The sequence below is a fragment of the Ostrinia nubilalis genome, chromosome 12 (genome assembly GCF_963855985.1).
Source record: "Ostrinia nubilalis chromosome 12, ilOstNubi1.1, whole genome shotgun sequence".
Classification (NCBI taxonomy): Eukaryota; Metazoa; Arthropoda; class Insecta; order Lepidoptera; family Crambidae; genus Ostrinia; species Ostrinia nubilalis.
Genome location: NC_087099.1, coordinates 13,676,175 through 13,695,346, shown reverse-complemented (window position 1 = coordinate 13,695,346; position 19,172 = coordinate 13,676,175). Strand labels below are relative to the sequence as shown.

Below are 19,172 nucleotides of genomic sequence, written 5' to 3'. Positions count from 1 at the left end.
TAGACTACGACGGTAGTCATGGAGATAGGAGTTTGTTATCTCGTGTCAGATGTAAATGGTGAAAAGAAAACTCATGATTCGTGTTATTTTTATGCAATATGTAGGTATTTTATAAAAGTGGAACCCCGAGTGATCTCCCAAACCCATTCTATTATTATATACGATTCGGCTTCGATATCTATACAATAGGAGTTTATTTCATGTGTCAGATGACAAGGGTGGAAACAACCTACGATTCATGTTGTTTATTTACGTGCAATATGTGGGCATATTATAAAAGTGGAATGCCGAGTTGTATTTCTAAAACTTGTTCTATTATTTTATACTATTTGGCTGCGACTCGGCGTGACGACAATACAAAACATTTTACGCGAATCGGTGTTCATACATTCACACAATACAATCAATGTGATTTAGACGCCATGTTGTCATAAACGACATATTATAAAATCGCTGTGATTTAATATTCATAATCATTAATTTTATGGCAAGTGTCCATCAGGAATCATTGTTCTTACACACAGAATCGTATTATTTCGCTTTCGGGTAGTAATATGTCAAAATTGGTGGTTCTTAGGCGAACAATGTATGGAGAACGAACATTGTCCTTTCTAGATGGTCCCGATGAGGTCAAATTCAATCATCCGGTCTTCCACGCGCTCGCTAAAGAGGTAGAATTCAAGATTTCGCCTAAAGCTTTTTATTTTTCATACAAAAGACAAAGTTATTTGAAGTTTAAAGATAATTAAATTAAATAAATGCATGATTTAAAAAAGCCACGTTTTAATTTAATCCAATTTCGTTTCGACCGTAATTCTTCCAATCACTAAACAGATAACATGACGTAGGTAATGAAAATAATTTAGTCAGAACCTGCTAAAGGTTCTAAAAATAATCAAAATCTCTTTAAAATTGTTAATATTATGTAGTATAAAAATGACAATTTTTGATAAACTAGCAAAACAACTTTTTGTTTGAACTTCCGATACTTTACCCACATATACCTACTTTGTTCATCGGTAAAGTGTCGGAAGTCCAAACAGAAATACATGTAGCATACTATAGCCTTCCTCAATAAATTAACTATCCAACACAAAAAATTTGTTCAATTCGAAACAGTAATAATCCATAAGATTAACACTTCCAACTTCTGCTAGTAATTTATTAGTCTGTTATTTATCCCAACTAATATTATAAATGCGAAAGTAACTCTGTCTGTCTGTCTGTCTGTCTGTCTGTTACGCTTTCCCGCTTAAACCTCGCAACCGATTTTGATGAAATTTGGCATAGAGATAGTTTGAGTCCCGGGAAAGAACATAGGATAGTTTTTATCCCGGTTTTTGAAACAGGGACGCGCGCGATAAAGTTTTTCTGTGACAGACAAAATTCCACGCGGGCGAAGCCGCGGGCGGAAAGCTAGTGATTTATATTTTTTTAGTATCAAAATTGAAACCAAAATTGAGACACCTGTATAAAGGAAAAAGTGGCGAGTGTCGAAGAGGACGGAAACCACTCATCGATTTGAGAACACAGAGAAAATTATTTGAAAAATATTCAGAATTTCTAGATGGTCCCGATGAGGTCAAATTCAATCATCCGGTCTTCCACGCGCTCGCTAAAGAGGTAGAATTCAAGATTTCGCCTAAAGCTTTTTATTTTTCATACAAAAGACAAAGTTATTTGAAGTTTTAAGATAAAAATCCCAACTAATATTATAAATGCGAAAGTAACTCTGTCTGTCTGTCTGTCTGTCTGTCTGTTACGCTTTCCCGCTTAAACCTCGCAACCGATTTTGATGAAATTTGGCATAGAGATAGTTTGAGTCCCGGGAAAGAACATAGGATAGTTTTTATCCCGGTTTTTGAAACAGGGACGCGCGCGATAAAGTTTTTCTGTGACAGACAAAATTCCACGCGGGCGAAGCCGCGGGCGGAAAGCTATGATTAAAATAAGAGTCAATTGCCATACTTTTTGGAGCTGTTTAAACTCATCTCCCATATGTGTATTTTGCAAATCAATCAACATAATAAATGTAGTATCATTAAAATTTGTTTTTCATTAGATTTTTCATTTACAAAATTGAGGACACTAAATATTTATTGATATGCACATTTATGCTGCAATCGGTCCATAAAAATACACTAACAATCTAAGGTGAGAGCTAAAACTATATTTTGGAATACAAAAGACGAAATGTGTTTAAAGACAAATGATTAAATTGTACCCTATATTATTACCTATTGTGAATTACAATTATGTTTGTGCCTACACCTAGCTTAAAGTTAGCGTTGTAGGTAGTAATATTAAGGGTTTGGTTTAATTTTGTAATTAAATAAAGGAATATTGCTTGAGAAGATGCGTTTTACTATGCTTTTCAAATAAGTACTTCATCTCAAGAGAATTAAAATCACTGAAGTAAGTTTTTCTGTCAAACCCTGTAAAACCCTTTTAAACTTTCCCGTTCAACTAAAATAGTAAGACAACCGCCCGAACGGACGACCGACGCCACGAGCCGCCAGTCTGCTTGTGACCACGGCAGCCGAAACGTCAAGCCGTGAGTACATAATGTAACTCATTAATAAATGCCTTACTATTTTAAAACCCTTTATTTTAAGTTCACTCAGCACTACCACTGCGATACAGGCCTGCGAGTCTAGTGCAGAAGTTATGGCTCTTAGAATAATTTAACTTTTTTTTTTATAAAGATTTTTTATTTATTATTATTTTATTGTTTCAGTGCATTTTGTACGTGGCACAAGAGGAGCAATTCTAGCTATGTATTGTCATTACACGTACCGGCGTCACCATCAGATGAGGATCAACGCTGCGCTTCGAAGATGGGTGTGCACGAACCGACATTGCTCTGCGTACATCGTGATAGACGATAGAGGCACCGTTGAAAAGTACGTGGACAGACACCAGCATTAGAAGCTACCATTATTAGGTCATCTTCGTTGCGGGTCCAATGTCAGTTAACTTACCCCCGGGACAAATGGCAATGCCAGATTTTGTATGGAAAGTGGCGTCTTTTTTTTTTCGCGCGGCCATCGACCAAACTTTCTATTGCATGTATACCTCTAAACTCAGTCTGAACTGAGTTACGAGCATTAGAAGTTTGATGATTTTCATACTAGATTTGCTTTTTGTGCGCAAGTTTTGCAAGAAATTGCAACAAAAGATTGCGCTATTTTTTTATTGCGCTGATTCTGCTCCATACTGATGTCTGGAGCCTTTAATGGATGGTATTGTTTGTTTACACATACAATCTCACTATTTTGTTGCAATTTCTTACAAAACTTTGTGCGCTAAAAGCAAATCTAGTATGAAAACCATCAAACTTGTAATGCTCGTAACTCAGTTCAGACTGAGTTTAGAGGTATACATGTCATAGTAAGTTTGGTTTATTACACTATTTTGTAATCAAAAAACAAAGTTTGGTCGATGGCCGCGTGAAATAAAAAGACGCCAATTTCCGGCATTGTCTTTTGACCTTCACTGGTTGGGTTTTTATTGGCGGTCAAGCTGTAGATCCTGGCTACACAGTGCAGCAGGAACGAGAGGTGGGAATAGTTCCGTTACCATTAGGTCATGAATTTCGACTAGTGTTTATTTTTAACGCAATCGCGCAACAAAGATTGTATGGGCTTGTTCCCACGGATACATCCCGTTTTTTGCAGGATTTTAACGATCACACGGAGATCCCGTTTGCAAAAAACCAATCCATTCGAACTTTTAATTCGAATTTTAAATACATTAGATGTATTCACACGACAGTCCAGTATTGTTCCTGCATTACTGGATCCTTAAACTGGCTATTTTTATATTTTCTTAATTCGTAGGTTTAAATGTTGTCCACAATTTTGATATTATTATGAATACAGTTTTATACTTGTTTAATTAATCCGAATTAGTTATGACCTGTTCCGTTATTAAATAATTATTCTTCTATATTATTTAAATTGTTTTATTACAAATTAATCTATTAATAAGTATTGCTAATTAAAAAATAATATACACAAAATTAATATATTTGAATTGAAACTTAACTCTGTGCAACTGATTAATAAAATTCTGATAGAAAACAGAACTGGAAAATATTCCGATCCTAGTTAACTTTAACCCTTCACCCATTTTCTAGTCAATAACTAGTGTAGCAACTGTAATAGAGTATCATTATTTATTGAACAGTCCATCCAGTGAGTAGAGCAGTGACCGGATGAATGTCAGACAAGCAATGACAGGTCTATTAGATCGATCGTTCGCAACTAGTCGCAAGTCGAACTCAAAGCGAGTTCAAATCTGGGATAAGTGAAGGGTTAAACTTTCACAGCAATCCTTCGCCACCAAAATTTACTCCACTTGGTTCACCTGGGTGAACAAAATAAAATTTTTAGTGTCCTCATTTCACCTCGGAACTATGTATTACACCCAACTTCATTTTCCAGGTGAATTGGGTCGACTAAAGCGGTCGCCCTTGTTCATCTAGGAATTATGGTACCGAGGTGAAATGAGGATATTAAAATATCTGTTTTGTTCACCCAGGTGAACAGAGTGGAATAAACCCCACCAAACGCTGGACTGGGTTAGATTATGTACAGTCGAGAGCACATTAGACTTTTCATTTTTGATGCGAAATAGCCTGTATTACAATGAGATAAGACGCTGTGTTTAGTTTGATGTGCTGTTGTCCGTGCGTACAAGTATGTTCATCATAATAGTCCAATGTAGTTTAAACATGTGGAATAACGTAACAATCTTCCTTTTTCACATCGAAATACTTTTGTTGCTAAATAGACAATGTGCCATCATTTGTCTCTTGATTTTCTGTCCTCAATACAGGCTTTAATAGAATCACCATCTGTCTGTAGTCCTTATCCTAAAGAAATGTCAATGTTATTTGAATATGTAACTGGTTTAAAATACCGAAGTTAAATTTTTCAGCGCAATTCATAAAGATGATGAATGGGAACACTTTAGTGATGCTTAACGGCTTCACTTACGGCAAGGATCGGGAACTGAGGACCGGGATTAGGTGGAAGTGCTCCCAGTGCTCCTCGAAGAGCTGTCATGCCTACGTCATAGTGGGCTATGATGGGACATACGTCAAACAAGTCGAGAACCACACACACCCACCAGGCAAATACCACCGCAGTGCCGAAGGAATATATTGTAAAGTGTAAGTTAAGACTCAAAGTACATGGTAATAAGTGCTATTTTGATAAGAGACTGTTAAGAATTGTTGCAAATGTAGATTAAAAAAGTAATCTGATCATTATATGGTCTTCATTCTAAACTTTTGTGACTCTTGAAAATGAAAAATTGAAACTTCAGTCAGTTCAAAAATACTTTACTATTCGGGAAATAAATAATCATTGTATAATTTAGGAGAAAACGTCAATAGATATCGAAGTAGGTATCTCAGATGCATCATCACCTTGCAATATCTTCTCATCACAAGAAACATCATTGTCAACTTCGTTGGGCTTTATTTGTTTAACATCAAAGGGAAATCTTTAATCTAAGTGCAAGTTGTTTTCCAGCGGAGTATATACGCACACATAACGGCAGATATTTGGTCTTCCTCAACGGTTTCACCTATTGCAAGCACTATCGGTTGAAGGTGGGAGCCAGACGGTGGCAGTGCTCCATGCATGCGTCCAAGAACTGCTCAGCCCACCTTATCATCAGCGACGACGGCTGCATCAGGAGGAGGAACGAGACCCATAGTCATCCGCCGTCGAAGTACTATAGGAATAGGGACGGGTCGTATATTAGAGTGTGAGTCTCAAGTGCCCACAAAATGATATCCATTCCATCTGGCTAACTCGCGATGTCCGTTGTAACTATTATCATCTCACAAACGCTGGGGACTCGCTATAGCTAGCAACCATTATTTATTGTTACATTCTGTATCAAATACAAGTATTTTCAGCCACTTTTTAGTGACAATACCTATGTATAATTAGAAGCAAAAGTATGGAATTACCCTCGTCCTGTGCTTTGTTCCATACTTTTGTTTTTCCACACTTTAGTCCACATTATTCCTTTAAAGTCAGGTACATACAATCATAACCGTTTTGTTAATAAGGATTTTTTATTAAGTAGAGTTCCAAATCACTAGCATTTTACTTAACTGTAATCTTATTCGTAGGAGTAGATGCAGCCGCCTAAAGTAAATTGGTGTTTATATTGGATTATGACTTAAGCTAGATAATAATGAAGAAAATAAATCACTATGTTTCACATATTGTTTTTTTCTTACTTCAATTTTTACATTAGGTACTTCAATTTCAGGAATAAATCGTATCAACTAAGCTTTTAGTCCATTGTTCCAAACAATACCATTCCAATTAAAAAACAATTTTGCAATAGTTTCTGTAGGTATGATGTTTTTCATAATCTTCCTTCTGCTTTCAGTGGAGTTTATAAAAATGGATAAGAAAGGCAAGACATTGGCTTTGCGGAATAGCTACACCTACTTCAAGCACTACAAAGTGAAGTCTGGAGTCAGGTGGCAGTGTACCAGGCACTTTTCCCAGAACTGTTCCGCTTTCCTTGTAGCAGATGAAGAAGGATACGTCTTGAAGAGCAACGAAGAGCACACGCACGCTCCCTTCAAGTACTTCAAGAATGACAGCGGGATCTATACCAAATATTAGAATAATAAATACTATGTAACTTTAACTAGATTATTCAGGGGGCGTAGTGTGAATTTACGTCAAACGCACTCGATGTCAACTGCGTAAAAAAGTGATATTAAATGTATGACGGATTGTACAGCGGAAACTTTCAAGAACTAAAATCTTCATTTTTTTTTAACGCGCTCACTAGTGACGACGATTGATGTAAACTCACACTAAGCCCTCAGACAGCATCGCTTCATACTAGCAAATATGTTCCTAGTATAGTACCAAATTGTCATAGTGATAGATATAAATCTTTATCGCATCATGTTGGATCAATTTATATACTGCAATATACAATTGGATCTTAATTACAGTCCCGAAACATGACCCTAAGGTCATTGCATTTTATCACAATCAGTTGAAATAGAGAAGAGCTTTTTTATACACGCTTAATGTATTTTACATGAATAAGTAGCAAATTAATGTAACTTTTGTCCTAATTTTACGAGTAATTGTCGGAAAGAATGGACCATAACTGAATTACGTATATTATACTTAACTAGTCTCTTTTTTACCAAATATGAAATGTTTTTGTTCGTGTGTTGTCACGTTGTGTGTATGTGTAAGTGGTATTTAGCCCACCAAATAAATTATCTATTGAATATGCTTTGTTTTTATTTTAACAGTACAGATCATCTACGGGACGCGTGGCACTGTTGCGTACGTCAATGGATATACATACTTATTCTAAACACTCAACACTGAGATTCGGCTCTACTCGTTGGAAATGTTCCCAGCAGGTGGCGCAAAAATGTCGAGCGCACTTCTATATGTCCAAGGAAAATGTTATCCTTAAGCTGCATGATGACCACAACCACTATTGAAAGAAAAAGAGAGAAAGAAGCGACTTGTGCAGATCGTCATAGGTATATGCATGTCCTGGTTAAGGTAAAACATTAGGAAATATGAAGCCAACATCAGTTTGCTTTACTGTTGACGGCGAGATTTGCTATTATCAAAATAAATCTTTATGTCTGCTATAATGAAGGTATAGTCCATCCATAAATAAATGATAGCTTAACTAAAATTTTGTTTTATTTTCATCAATGGTTGCTTTATTATGAAGCTCTACACTGTAGCACAGTTCGAATATTCTTGTACCTATCTGTTTCTCTTACTCGTACCAGGACTCCATGACAACTGAGAGAGATGGGCAAAGCGGAATTTTGTGAAGTAACTTCAAATGAAGGATTTGATTGTGTACATTGTGTACTTTTCAGGTCAGTACATTAAGTGCACCAATGGAAATACTTTGTTTATGTGCGATGGCCACTCGTTCTTCAAGCATGGGAAGGTGAAGGTGGGGTGGAGATGGAAATGCTGCAGGCACTCCTCCAGGAAATGCGGGGCGTATGTCGTCGCGAACGACAGTGGGGCCGTCCTGCGCGGGAACTACGTCCACAACCATATGCCACTGTCGTACCGCATGCTAAAAGACGGGACGTATACGCGAATTTAAAGTCACTCCAACTCGAAAATCGCAATCTCGTATATGACCGATTCGTCAAGTTGTTTTATCTAATAGCTTTTATTTATTCAAGATTTGTCATAGCACATAAAGATTTTGATCGATTCTATTGTACCTAAATACCAACTGTATTACATTTAATTTGTCTAGTCTTTGATTTATTTTGACTCGTTAATATCACCCAAACTACTTTTATGATTCGTATGGGGAAGTATGTTATTTTAAGTAAGTAGCCCTGTTCCTTTTCGTGAAAAAAGATCCATATTATCTATTCTAATTCTGCCATTATGTAAGGAAGTTGTAAGATTTAAACAGATATCGAAATAAGCTTTGCGATTGTCACCGAAATATACCGCAAATTCGGTGTGCAACAAAACCTGTAATGAACTGACCACTGCAATGTAGTCCGATGTATAAAAACTGTAATGAGCATATCCCAAAGGTGCTCAATAGCTGCGAGGAAGTATTTTACAACTTTAACCTGCTTATTGGCTTGACACCAAAATTCCACCAACCTCCATTTGTTAACGCAGTGACATTTTCAGTTCTCATGGTGAAGGGTCGGAACGGGAAGTTCCTGCTGATGCACAATGGCTACACATACTACCAGCACAAAATCCTAAGGGACGGCTTCCGGTGGAGCTGCACCCAGATGGGATCTAGGTCCTGCAGGGGCTTCCTGCACGTCACACGTGACATGATGGTGGTGCGAGCGCATACAGACCACACTCACATGCCCTCGCATTACCTGCTGCAGAATGTCAAGAAGGCTCAGGTGAGACGCTTATTTATAAAACTAGATATTTCTTATGCTAGTATGGCACAAAAGTAAACCACTTAAAAATAAAAACAATGGCTTACTGAATGTATGTGTCACTGACTAACTGACCTGATCTGATGTTAACGCACGGGTTCGAATCCCTCTGGGAGCAAATAAATAGAAGTATTAGACGTTTGTTAACGCAATATTTATTTAAGAACCCATCATTTTCGTTATAGTGCCATTGTAACCTGCAAGTTATTTGTTAGTTCGATTAAATTATGTGAAAGATTACCTTATTTTATTTTGTCTAACGTTGATATTTCTACTAACCAAATGTGTCGTTTGTTGCAGGCCAAGAAGAGGACAATGGAAACCCGTTCTACAAAAGCGCTGAATCCGTTTTCTTTGAAAATAACTAGCATACAGAGCAAAGTCGACTTTTCTGATGATTAACTAAGTTACTCCTTATTTAAGAAAATACTTAGTCGCCCCAATAAGAAAATATGTCGACTTTTATTCAGTGCCTGTAGACAAAGTTACATTCGTGATAGATTTCGTAAACGCTCTGCTATATTATTTTTTTCGTTATCTCGGGCAGGACATAGCGGAGCGATCAGGAAATTAATTTTGACACGTAGTTTAAAGAGTCCATATTTCAGATGAGTATTTTTGGATTATTTGATGCTCGCTTTAGCATTCGAAAAAACGCTAGCGAACTACTTTAGAGTTTGCTCACAGCACAGGACAAGACGTGCCTGCGTGCATGCCTATTGTCTACTTCTGCGTGTTGTCTCTATGACAAAAACGAACTTATGCGCCAAAAATTCGCTCATCTGAAAGATGAACCCTCGACGTAAATAAAGTCGTTGACGCTACATTTCTACGCTCGCCGTTACCGCCTGCCGCTAAATCGAAATACGTGGCTGAGTATTCAATAATATTCCGTAAGGCAATAGGGTGGAGCTTATTTTGGATTAACGTTTTATTTTAACAAGATCTCTTAACTAAAAAAAAATTCAAAAACTTTCTATTTATTAATCAAAAGTAACATATTTAAAAAACTTTGTATTTAGATTTTAAGCATAATCATTTAACGTCGCAATAATTTTATTTAAGTACGCTTTAGTGAGATATAAAAGCTGAGAGGCGAATATCCGTAGTACTACCCGACTGTAAAAAAATATAAGCTGGTTCCAAGACGACACTTAAACAAGTGTTCAACGCGCATGTAACTTTTACTTTAAACAAGCTATTTTAAAATGATGGTTAAATTGACGTGGTCGGGTAATAAATAACAGTATTAGGTGTGTTTATTAAATAAAATGTATATTCTGGTTTTATTAGTTTTAAATCTAAAATTAGTTCATATTAAATCAGTATATTTGTGTATACTCCGTTATAATAAGTTACTTGTGTAATTATTTATAACAATGTTCTCAATTTCACTAAACTGCCAATTATTAAGACAAAGATGTTAAAAATGTGAAGGCATTTAGTAAATGAATATGAAGGATTTTGTCTTAACAACACAAAAAAGTGTTATGCATACAATAAAATTACTGTAGTTATTTTATTGCTATAAACCTTGATCTTTATAAACGATCTGGGAACTTTGGATGAATAGAATAATAGAATATCTCCATCGTATAGTGTACAGCTTAAATCATGTTTATTTTAAAGTAAAAGTATATTAACTGACAAACTACTATTCGTACATTCATTTTATTCCCTTGCAACATTCCAATGGTCTGGTATCGGTTATACAAGAAAAAAATCCTGATTAAATGTATTTTAAGTTAATTTAGTGGTAAGGTAAGAAGGTCTAATCACAAAACTAATTTGAACATTCTTCCGCAGTTGAATTTTACCTTCGCCCCAGCGGCCGTATCAACCTGCGTCTCAACAACTTCACCTTCTACAAACATTTGAAGGCCAGGACCAACGCCCATCGTTGGAGCTGCACCGCCTACGGTTCCAAGTGGAAGTGCAAGGCCCATCTCATCATCACCGACAAGCTGGAAGTCCTCAAAGCCAACATCACCCACAGCCACCCGCCTTCGAAGAAGAAGCCAGACGGTATCAAGCAGACCGGTACCAGTGCTGGAAAACTGAAGGTTTTAACTCAAAGTGAACTCAATAACAAATCGTTTAAGGCTGGTCCTGGTAACCGTCTGCCAAATCCTTTCCATAGTGAAATGAACGGACAAGCTCATTTTGTCGACGCAAACGAAATGAATGGAGGATCTTCAAACAGGGTTCGCGTGAAGCAAGAAAGTGATCTGGAAAACATGGCATACTTTAACTCTCTCACGCCACTACAGGATTACTTAGTAGCTCACAGTGTCTTTACCGACTACTAAACGTAGAAAATTTATAGTTTTTGTGGCTGTACGCTTTTATCTAATAATTTCATATCATTGGTAGCTCCTAAGACTTGTATTCGATATTCCCTAGCATTTATATTCGATATTATGCATTTATACGATGGCATTTATATCTTTTTAATTACAAATTAGTAATGAGTCATTATTAGAAAATTTTCCTTGCCTTAGCTTTGATGTAATCATTCGTGTTTACCACTGAGATATCAAAAAGTGCCTTTTGTAGATCGTGTCTTTAAGATATAATATCTTTTATACCGTTTTAGAATGTAGATGAATTTCACGTTAGTTTTATAGCAATAGTATTGTGTGATATTTTTTCGATAACATTTGTGACAAAACCAGTATTATACAGTAATTAGTATTAAGTAACACCTACGTAGTTATTATTACCACTTTAAGACTGCATGCTTGATGTATGTGATATAATTTGTGTATCTCATGTTTTAGATCTCATATTTTATCCATTTATTGAAATTTCGACTGCGTAGTTTTGAAACATATCGATGTGTTAGGCTAATTTAGCGTTGTAGTTACTATTACCATTTTTATTGTACTCATTACCATTTTGCCTGCTTATTTTAGTGATAAATTGTGTGTCTTTTATTTTTTTATTTCAATAAAATTTTACAAAACGCAAAATATACTTTTTTATTTTTTCCTTTCTGATGGTCGTAGTCGCCGTTCTTTGTACTAATGATTCATTTTTTCAAATAGAGTTTTGTTTTCAGAACAAACTGTTTGTTTCAGATGAAATAGCTCAGCTCCTTTTACGCTCAAATGGGCGACAAGTGCTTATAGTAGACGGATATCCATTTTACAAGAAGGAGTTATTGTTTAGGTATAAGTTTTTAAGCTATCGTTGGTGTTGCACCAGGAAAAACTGCAAGATGTATATCCACGTATCGGATATAGATTTGCGGATTCTGAAGCGCTTCCATCATCATACGCACCCTACCAGAGATGGCAGGCTGAGTCGGGCGAATACTTCAAAGGCTAAAGCAAGTTTTGACTACGGTTGATATTGTAGATGTACGTACAACATACATTGTACAACCCGGTCGAATTAACTGCGCACTTGGCAGCCGTGATGTGAAAACAACGCTCCGATACGGACGGGGCAAACGCGGGGGGAAGTTTGGGGGTAAGAAGGAGGGAGAGTCGCATTCCAGCGAGGTGCGCAGTGAGCCAGTGAGCTCGATCGGGTTGTAGTCCCTGACGAACTGAGTAACGAACGTTGGCTAAAATCGGCTCCGCATAGACGACAATTGAATATTTTTTTAACTTAATATTATACATAAGTAGTTTTAATTTGTTTTTTAATTATAATAAAATATGATACCCACTTTTAATGGTTTATCACTAGTGGAAGTAGCTATGTCCTGCTCAACAGTAGGATTCATAAAAAAATATCAAACTTTTTCGGTTCACCGATACCAACTAAAAAGTAATCTAAATAGGTATTACAAATTACGAACTACTCTCTATGTTTCAGTACTCTAACTATTTTGACGTGAATTTGTCCCCAGGGAAGTTGATCGAGTTTACAAATGGCAAAAAGTTGTTTTTGTGCGAAGGGTACTTGTACACAAAGCGGCCAGGGAAGAACCCTTTCAAGGTCAGATGGACTTGTAGCTCTACTGGCAGGTGCTCTGCCACTGTTTACTTGGATCAAGACTTGAATGTGGTGGAAGGACCATTAGGGTTTCACGCCCATCTTCCGCCCAATCTCCATATGACTAATGATGGGAAATATCTGAGGATATGAAGGTCACATCACGGCCAACTCTGTCTATTGCTCGTGAGGTTCAGGTGAATTAAGATTAGATTGTGTGAAGATTTTTCCACCCACAATTCAATGAGAACAGCCTATGCTGCAATGGACTTTCGTATTTTTGTATAATAAGTTGTTTTGTATTAATTTTAATAAATTGTAAGACCTATTTATTCTATAACTATGTTGAGATCGTATAACAGGAGGAGGAACATATACATCGTCGTAGTTAAGCATCTGAAAGTAATTGAGTCCTTGCTTGACCATGTACCTTCTGATAGAACATATTTGACTTGACTCTATTGTCCCCAGGGCAGCTAGTTGAGTTTACAAATGGCAAAAAGTTGTTTCTGTACGGAGGGTACTTGTACACAAAGAGAAGTGGGAGAGCCAACCAAGCCAGGTGGTTTTGTAGCAACACCAGTAGATGCTATGTGGCTATTTACTTAGATCCGAACATGACAGTGATCGGAGAACCATCAGGGATCCATACCCATCCTCCGCCACGTCTTATGGCGTTTAATGGAAAATATATGAGGGTTTAAAAACCAAATTGTTGATGATTGGTCATCAGGTTTCAGAGCAAGAGATATGTGACTTGACTTGAGTTTCATTTGTAACTTGAAACTGGTCTGAACTGTATTTCAGTGAGCGTAGCATAAGTGTTCTAATTTGAACTTGAATAATATGTAATAAATCACACCAAAATTATGTAATTAAGATAATAAAAACATTATTTCCACATTAATCTTGATATTTCATTGGAGCATAGGAACTTGTCCTACTTAATTCAAATATTAGCTAATTTTGTTGCACTGATTTGTCATGTTCTGAAATTGTCCCCAGGGGAGCTAATCGAGTTCACAAGTGGAAAAAAAAAATATTTTTTACAAAAAGTATTTGTGTAGAAAACGGAGTGGATGGAAGGGAACCAAAGGTAGGTGGAGTTGCAGTCTTAATAGCAGGTGCACTGTGTCGATGCATCTGGACCTGGACATGAAGGTAATTGACGAACCAATGGCAGAGCATAACCATCATCATCATCATTTCAGCCATAGGACGTCCACTGCTGAACATAGGCCTCCCCCAATGCTTTCCACGTTGATCGATTGGTAGCGGCTTGTATTGCAATTTGGATCTATACTAAATTAGTATTCTACTTCATGTTTAACATTTTGCCTTTAGACTCCTAGCAGTATGAAGAATGTCTCCTCCTTGTATGAAGAATCGGTCGATACCAATGTGCGCACTTTCATACATGTCCATACTGATTAACAGCCTGACACAACTATCGGCCGACAAAAAGTCAAAAAGTCTGCAGCAAGGCTTAATGTATGTGGAATATATTTTTCACTTAACAATCATTGTTTATAATTTGAATATTATTTTTCTAATAAAAATCTATCTAATTATTCGCTCTTGTAATTTTGCTTACCTCTTAATACCTTGTACAAAATACAAACAAGAAAAACCAATAAATAAAAAGGACTATGATGATCGTACATAATCTTCTGTATTTTTCAACGTCCAGATCATAGTAAATGTTATTATTACTTATTGTTTTGTTCTACAGGTCAACTGATACAGTTAGTGAACGGTAAAACGGTATACTACTACGAAGGGTACACCTTTTACAAGGCGGTGTCGCTGAGGAAAGGGCTCGCGGTGCGGTACCCCTGCACTAGGTCCGACATTTGTAAAGGCTACCTACACCTGGACCAACACTTTAATGTTCTGGAAACTTCTAAAAACGAGCACACGCACGCTCCTGGGATACTCCACCAGACGGCTGATGGGAGGTACATCAGATTAAAGAGCTAAAGTAACAGCATTTAGAGTTCTTATTATATTTTCAAAGGATGGGTTACATTTTTCTTTTGTGGTTTGATTGTCTGGTTGAGTATCACATAAGGCACGTTTTCCACCAAAGTGGAGCGGAGCAGAGGAGAGTGTTGAATAGCCAATCACATTTCATTATATTTCCACTTCTCGACGCTTCTAGTTTTACTAGCATCGATAAAATAGTGTGTTTTATATCTAGATAAAATGGTGTGATTTTGAAAATAATGTAGATGTTATTGTTTGGTTAGGTTGGACCTATTAATGAATGTGTATCTATTTAAATTAACTTAACTAACTGTAGTTTCTAGGTTTATCTTACTCATAGTCTTGTTTAAAACATAGATAAGTAAGTACCTAAGTAGGTATGTTTTTTTATCTCAACAGTAATATCCAAAATGCAATGTTAATTCTGTGTTATTTACCAAAATCGTAGGGGAAGCCCGGGCAAGAAGCATAATGTGGGTAAGAAGAATAATCGATTTTACTAAAAACCTACAACACATGGCGCTACTGGACGTTTGCGGGTCTGTAAAACAGCAACACAGCCACCCACGCCATGATAGTTCCACCAAAACAATACGTGCGTGAACTTTTTGTCAATTCGAAATCAAAAGTTTTTGGCTGTTTTCTTACGATTTTTGGCAAGGTATGTGTGTTGATTTCTTGTATTACGTATTAAGTGTTGACTTATAGACTCTGTTTAGTTGACTGCATGTTAAATTAAGTTTAATTTGTGTGTGTTGCTTTTTTTCACCGGTAGAAATTTAACGGGTGGGTACACAACTTTTAAATATTGGTGCTTTGGGCAAGACGGATATGGGCAAAACGGATAGGTCAAGACAGCCATAACTGAATAGCAGGCCCTAACAAAACCACACATCTGAAAACAAGAACTTCCAAACAAGACTTGTCAAGAGGAAAAATGACCAAAATCAAAAATCTGATGGAGAAAACAAAATATTTATGTTGTGTGCTCAGAAGAATACACTGAACTACCTACCGAGGATTGGATAGAGTGCAATCAATGCAAGAATTGGACACACGAGGATTGTACCTTATATTCAGGCATAAACAGTTATTATTGTGATGATTGCAATGATTAAAGCAGTTATTACTGTACATATCCGTCTTGCCCAGGGGGGTCGGGCAAAATGGATAATTGGAACTTTTTTTTTAATGACATTTTTATTGTAGAATTTGTTTAAGTTTCTAAGTTTATTCTTTACAATTCCAAAGATGATTACCTAAGATCCAAATTATTAATTAAGAGACTGTTGTTGATTTCATATTTATGTGTTTTTTTTGCCACTTTTCTTAAGTTATCCGTGCTGCCCGGGCTTCCCCTATTTGTAATTTATTATCATAAATATTATGTTTTGATTAAGTTTGTTTATCGTTTAATTAATTTACAATACAATGAATTGAAAATGTACTCTCAGTGTTTTTCGTTTTATTGAAAAAAAACTTCCAAACTGGCTAAATTAAAACTATGTAAAATATCTAAAACCCGTGTACATCAACCTTGTTCCATTGCAATAAAATATGCTTCCCTTTACCTATTCTAAACAATTGTCCCGTTGGTTGTCTAGAGTGTATCGCCTTAGAGCTATAAGAATGCCTGAATAGTGCCGTATCTTTTGCATATCTTTTTTCTTTTTCTTACCTGGTATGATGTACAATAAACTGTAATAGTAAGACGGGTCTTAACGCGACGTTTATTAATGAGTTACATTATGTACTCACGGCTTGACGTTTCGGCTGCGATGCTGCAGCCGTGGTTACAAGCAGACTGGCGGCTCTTACTGTTTTAGTTGAAATGGAACGCGAAAGTTTAAAATTTTATACAATAAACTGTGTTCTAACTATCAATCATTTGACCTGTTCTAGTTAACTATCTATGTATTGTCCTCCAGGAGAACCAGGTCACATGGTTGAGCTGATCAGCGGGAAGAACGTATTCCTCAAGGATGGACAGACGTACTATAGGAAGTACGTCGTTAAGAAGTTGAACGCTACCCGCTGGTCCTGCACCAGGGCTGCAACCTGCTCAGCATTTCTACACCTGGATGAATACATGAATGCGCTCTCGACCTCCAAAATGGAACACAACCACCCCTCCTCAAAGTATCAAATATCAACCACTGGGAAATACTACAAAATATAAAGAACTAGCGGCCGCTCGCGACTAGGGTTGCCAGGCGTCCCTGTCTCAAAAACCGGGATAAAAACTATCCTATGTCCTTTCCCGGGACTCAAACTATCTCTATGCCAAATTTCATCAAAATCGGTTCAGTGGTTTAGGCGTGAAAGCGTGACAGACAGACACTATTAGACAAATAGAATAAAAGTTTAGTATAAGCATCCACAACTTAATCTGTCTAAACCATACAATTACAAAACAAACATTATTTTAGCGAGCGCGCACTACGATGTCGAAAGACTCGACGTTCCTGTAATGTAAAGTTTCACCATGATCTGTTCAGTAGTTTGGGCGGGAGAGTGACAAACATCTACCCATTATCGCAGTCTTTCACATTTGTAATAAGATAAGAATTTATTCATAATATTCATTATCATTACATGTCAAAATGCTAGTCAGTAAGTAATCTATCAAGAAATCAATGGCTAGAATTTAAGAACTCATAAATTTCGGATCGGTGGCTATTTTAACTCCCTAAAATTAATTGGAAACATAATTATTACAATGCAAAATAAATGTCGAACATAAATAAATCTAATGTACCTTTAATCTCAAGTAAAATATTTTTTTTATTTTGATGTTATCTGTACAATGAACAATAATTAAAAATACAAGTTATTCGCTTCATCATGGGATAATAAATTCTCTCAAACATTATTCCTACAGGTGAAATGATACAGCTGCTAAGCGGAAAACTGCTGTATATGCTGCATGGTCATACATACTACGAGAAGGCTCTGGTCAAGAAGCGAAAGGCCACCAGATGGGCCTGCACCAGGGGGTCAACTTGCAATGCATACGTCCACCTCGACCAGCAACTAAACATGCTGAACAGTTCCAAAATCAACCACAATCACCGCCCAGCTACTTACCATATGATGCCCTGCGGGAAATATGTCAAACTTTAGATAATGGTGTACAATAATTTGGTGGGTAAGGCGGGAGTCTTGGGAGAGACGGGGACGCAGACCATCTTTTAGCCTAGGCGTAGACCATCGATTTTTCGTCGGCCGATTAGTTAGTCGGGCAGTTGATCAGTATGGGCATGTATGGAAAGTGCGCACATTACATCGATTTGATTTGGCCGATTCTTCATACAAATTAAAATCGGGCCCAACTATCGGCCATTTAAAAATCTTAGACGGCCGATAAATAGTCTAAATTCTAATTTGTACGAGTATGAAGAATCGGCAGATACCAATGTGCGCATTTTCATACATGTCCACTGATTCACAGGGCGACCCAACTATCGGCCGACAAAAAGTCTGGTAGACTGCAGCTAGGCTTAACCACGCAAATCAAGTACAAACTTTGATAGATTGCCGCCAAATAATATTGAATAGATAAGCTACAATATTGTGTTTTCTGTGATTAATTTCCCAAATTAAACTAACTTTAAGCTTGAGTTCTTGAGAGACTAAGAATGTGTACCTTGACTCTGCATTGTTCTTGATCTGATAGAACTTAGATCTGTGTTTTTTTCTGTGATTCTAGAACAGTTACTGTGTTGTGTTCTTAATTTTATCAAATATAAATGTGTTATTTAAAAATAATACTATAACCACGTATTATTATTTATTTTTATTGTCTCCTTTTTATTTTATTTTTTCTCTTATCTAAGATCAACTCTTTGGTCAAAATCTTGTTTCATCCTTCCAATTTTTGCTTCAGTTCTGTTACCCATCTAAAAAAGCCCATGACGCAAATCACCTTATCATATTTCCCATTCGAGGGGAAATCATCGAGATTGATTGAATTATCACGTAAATCATGTCTTTTTTGTACACAAAACAACAACGTGTGTACAATTTTTGGAAAGATTTATTATATGAAAGATGTTAAGAAAATAAGCCTACATTATTTTTCATAAATAAATTGATTGTCAACTATTTCTAATCGTATATTTTATATTTCGGTTATTTCTAATATTTAACAAATTAGCCAGAAAAACATAATATTCACCATTCTACCATTAAAAACTTTCATGTTGTTTCCATTAGCACAAAAGATGCTTTTATGTACCAGTCCTTTGACCCAATTAATAAGAAAGGAGACCGT

At 36.5% G+C, this 19,172-nt stretch overlaps 2 protein-coding genes across 2 annotated transcripts; both read left to right on the top strand.

Annotated features, from left to right (window-relative positions):
* The first annotated feature begins 2,741 nt into the window (after positions 1 to 2,741).
* On the top strand, positions 2,742 to 7,288 carry LOC135076980 (uncharacterized). The gene is made up of 4 exons (XM_063971513.1): positions 2,742 to 2,903; positions 4,942 to 5,176; positions 5,541 to 5,778; positions 6,418 to 7,288. Exons 2-4 carry the CDS (start codon positions 5,089 to 5,091, stop codon positions 6,437 to 6,439), a joined length of 348 nt encoding a protein of 115 aa, XP_063827583.1. The 5' UTR covers positions 2,742 to 2,903; positions 4,942 to 5,088; the 3' UTR covers positions 6,440 to 7,288.
* A 1,105-nt stretch (positions 7,289 to 8,393) lies between these two features.
* On the top strand, positions 8,394 to 10,622 carry LOC135076568 (uncharacterized). Its single transcript, XM_063971004.1, has 2 exons — positions 8,394 to 8,929; positions 9,269 to 10,622. Exons 1-2 carry the CDS (start codon positions 8,564 to 8,566, stop codon positions 9,368 to 9,370), a joined length of 468 nt encoding a protein of 155 aa, XP_063827074.1. The 5' UTR covers positions 8,394 to 8,563; the 3' UTR covers positions 9,371 to 10,622.
* The last annotated feature ends 8,550 nt before the right edge of the window (positions 10,623 to 19,172 follow it).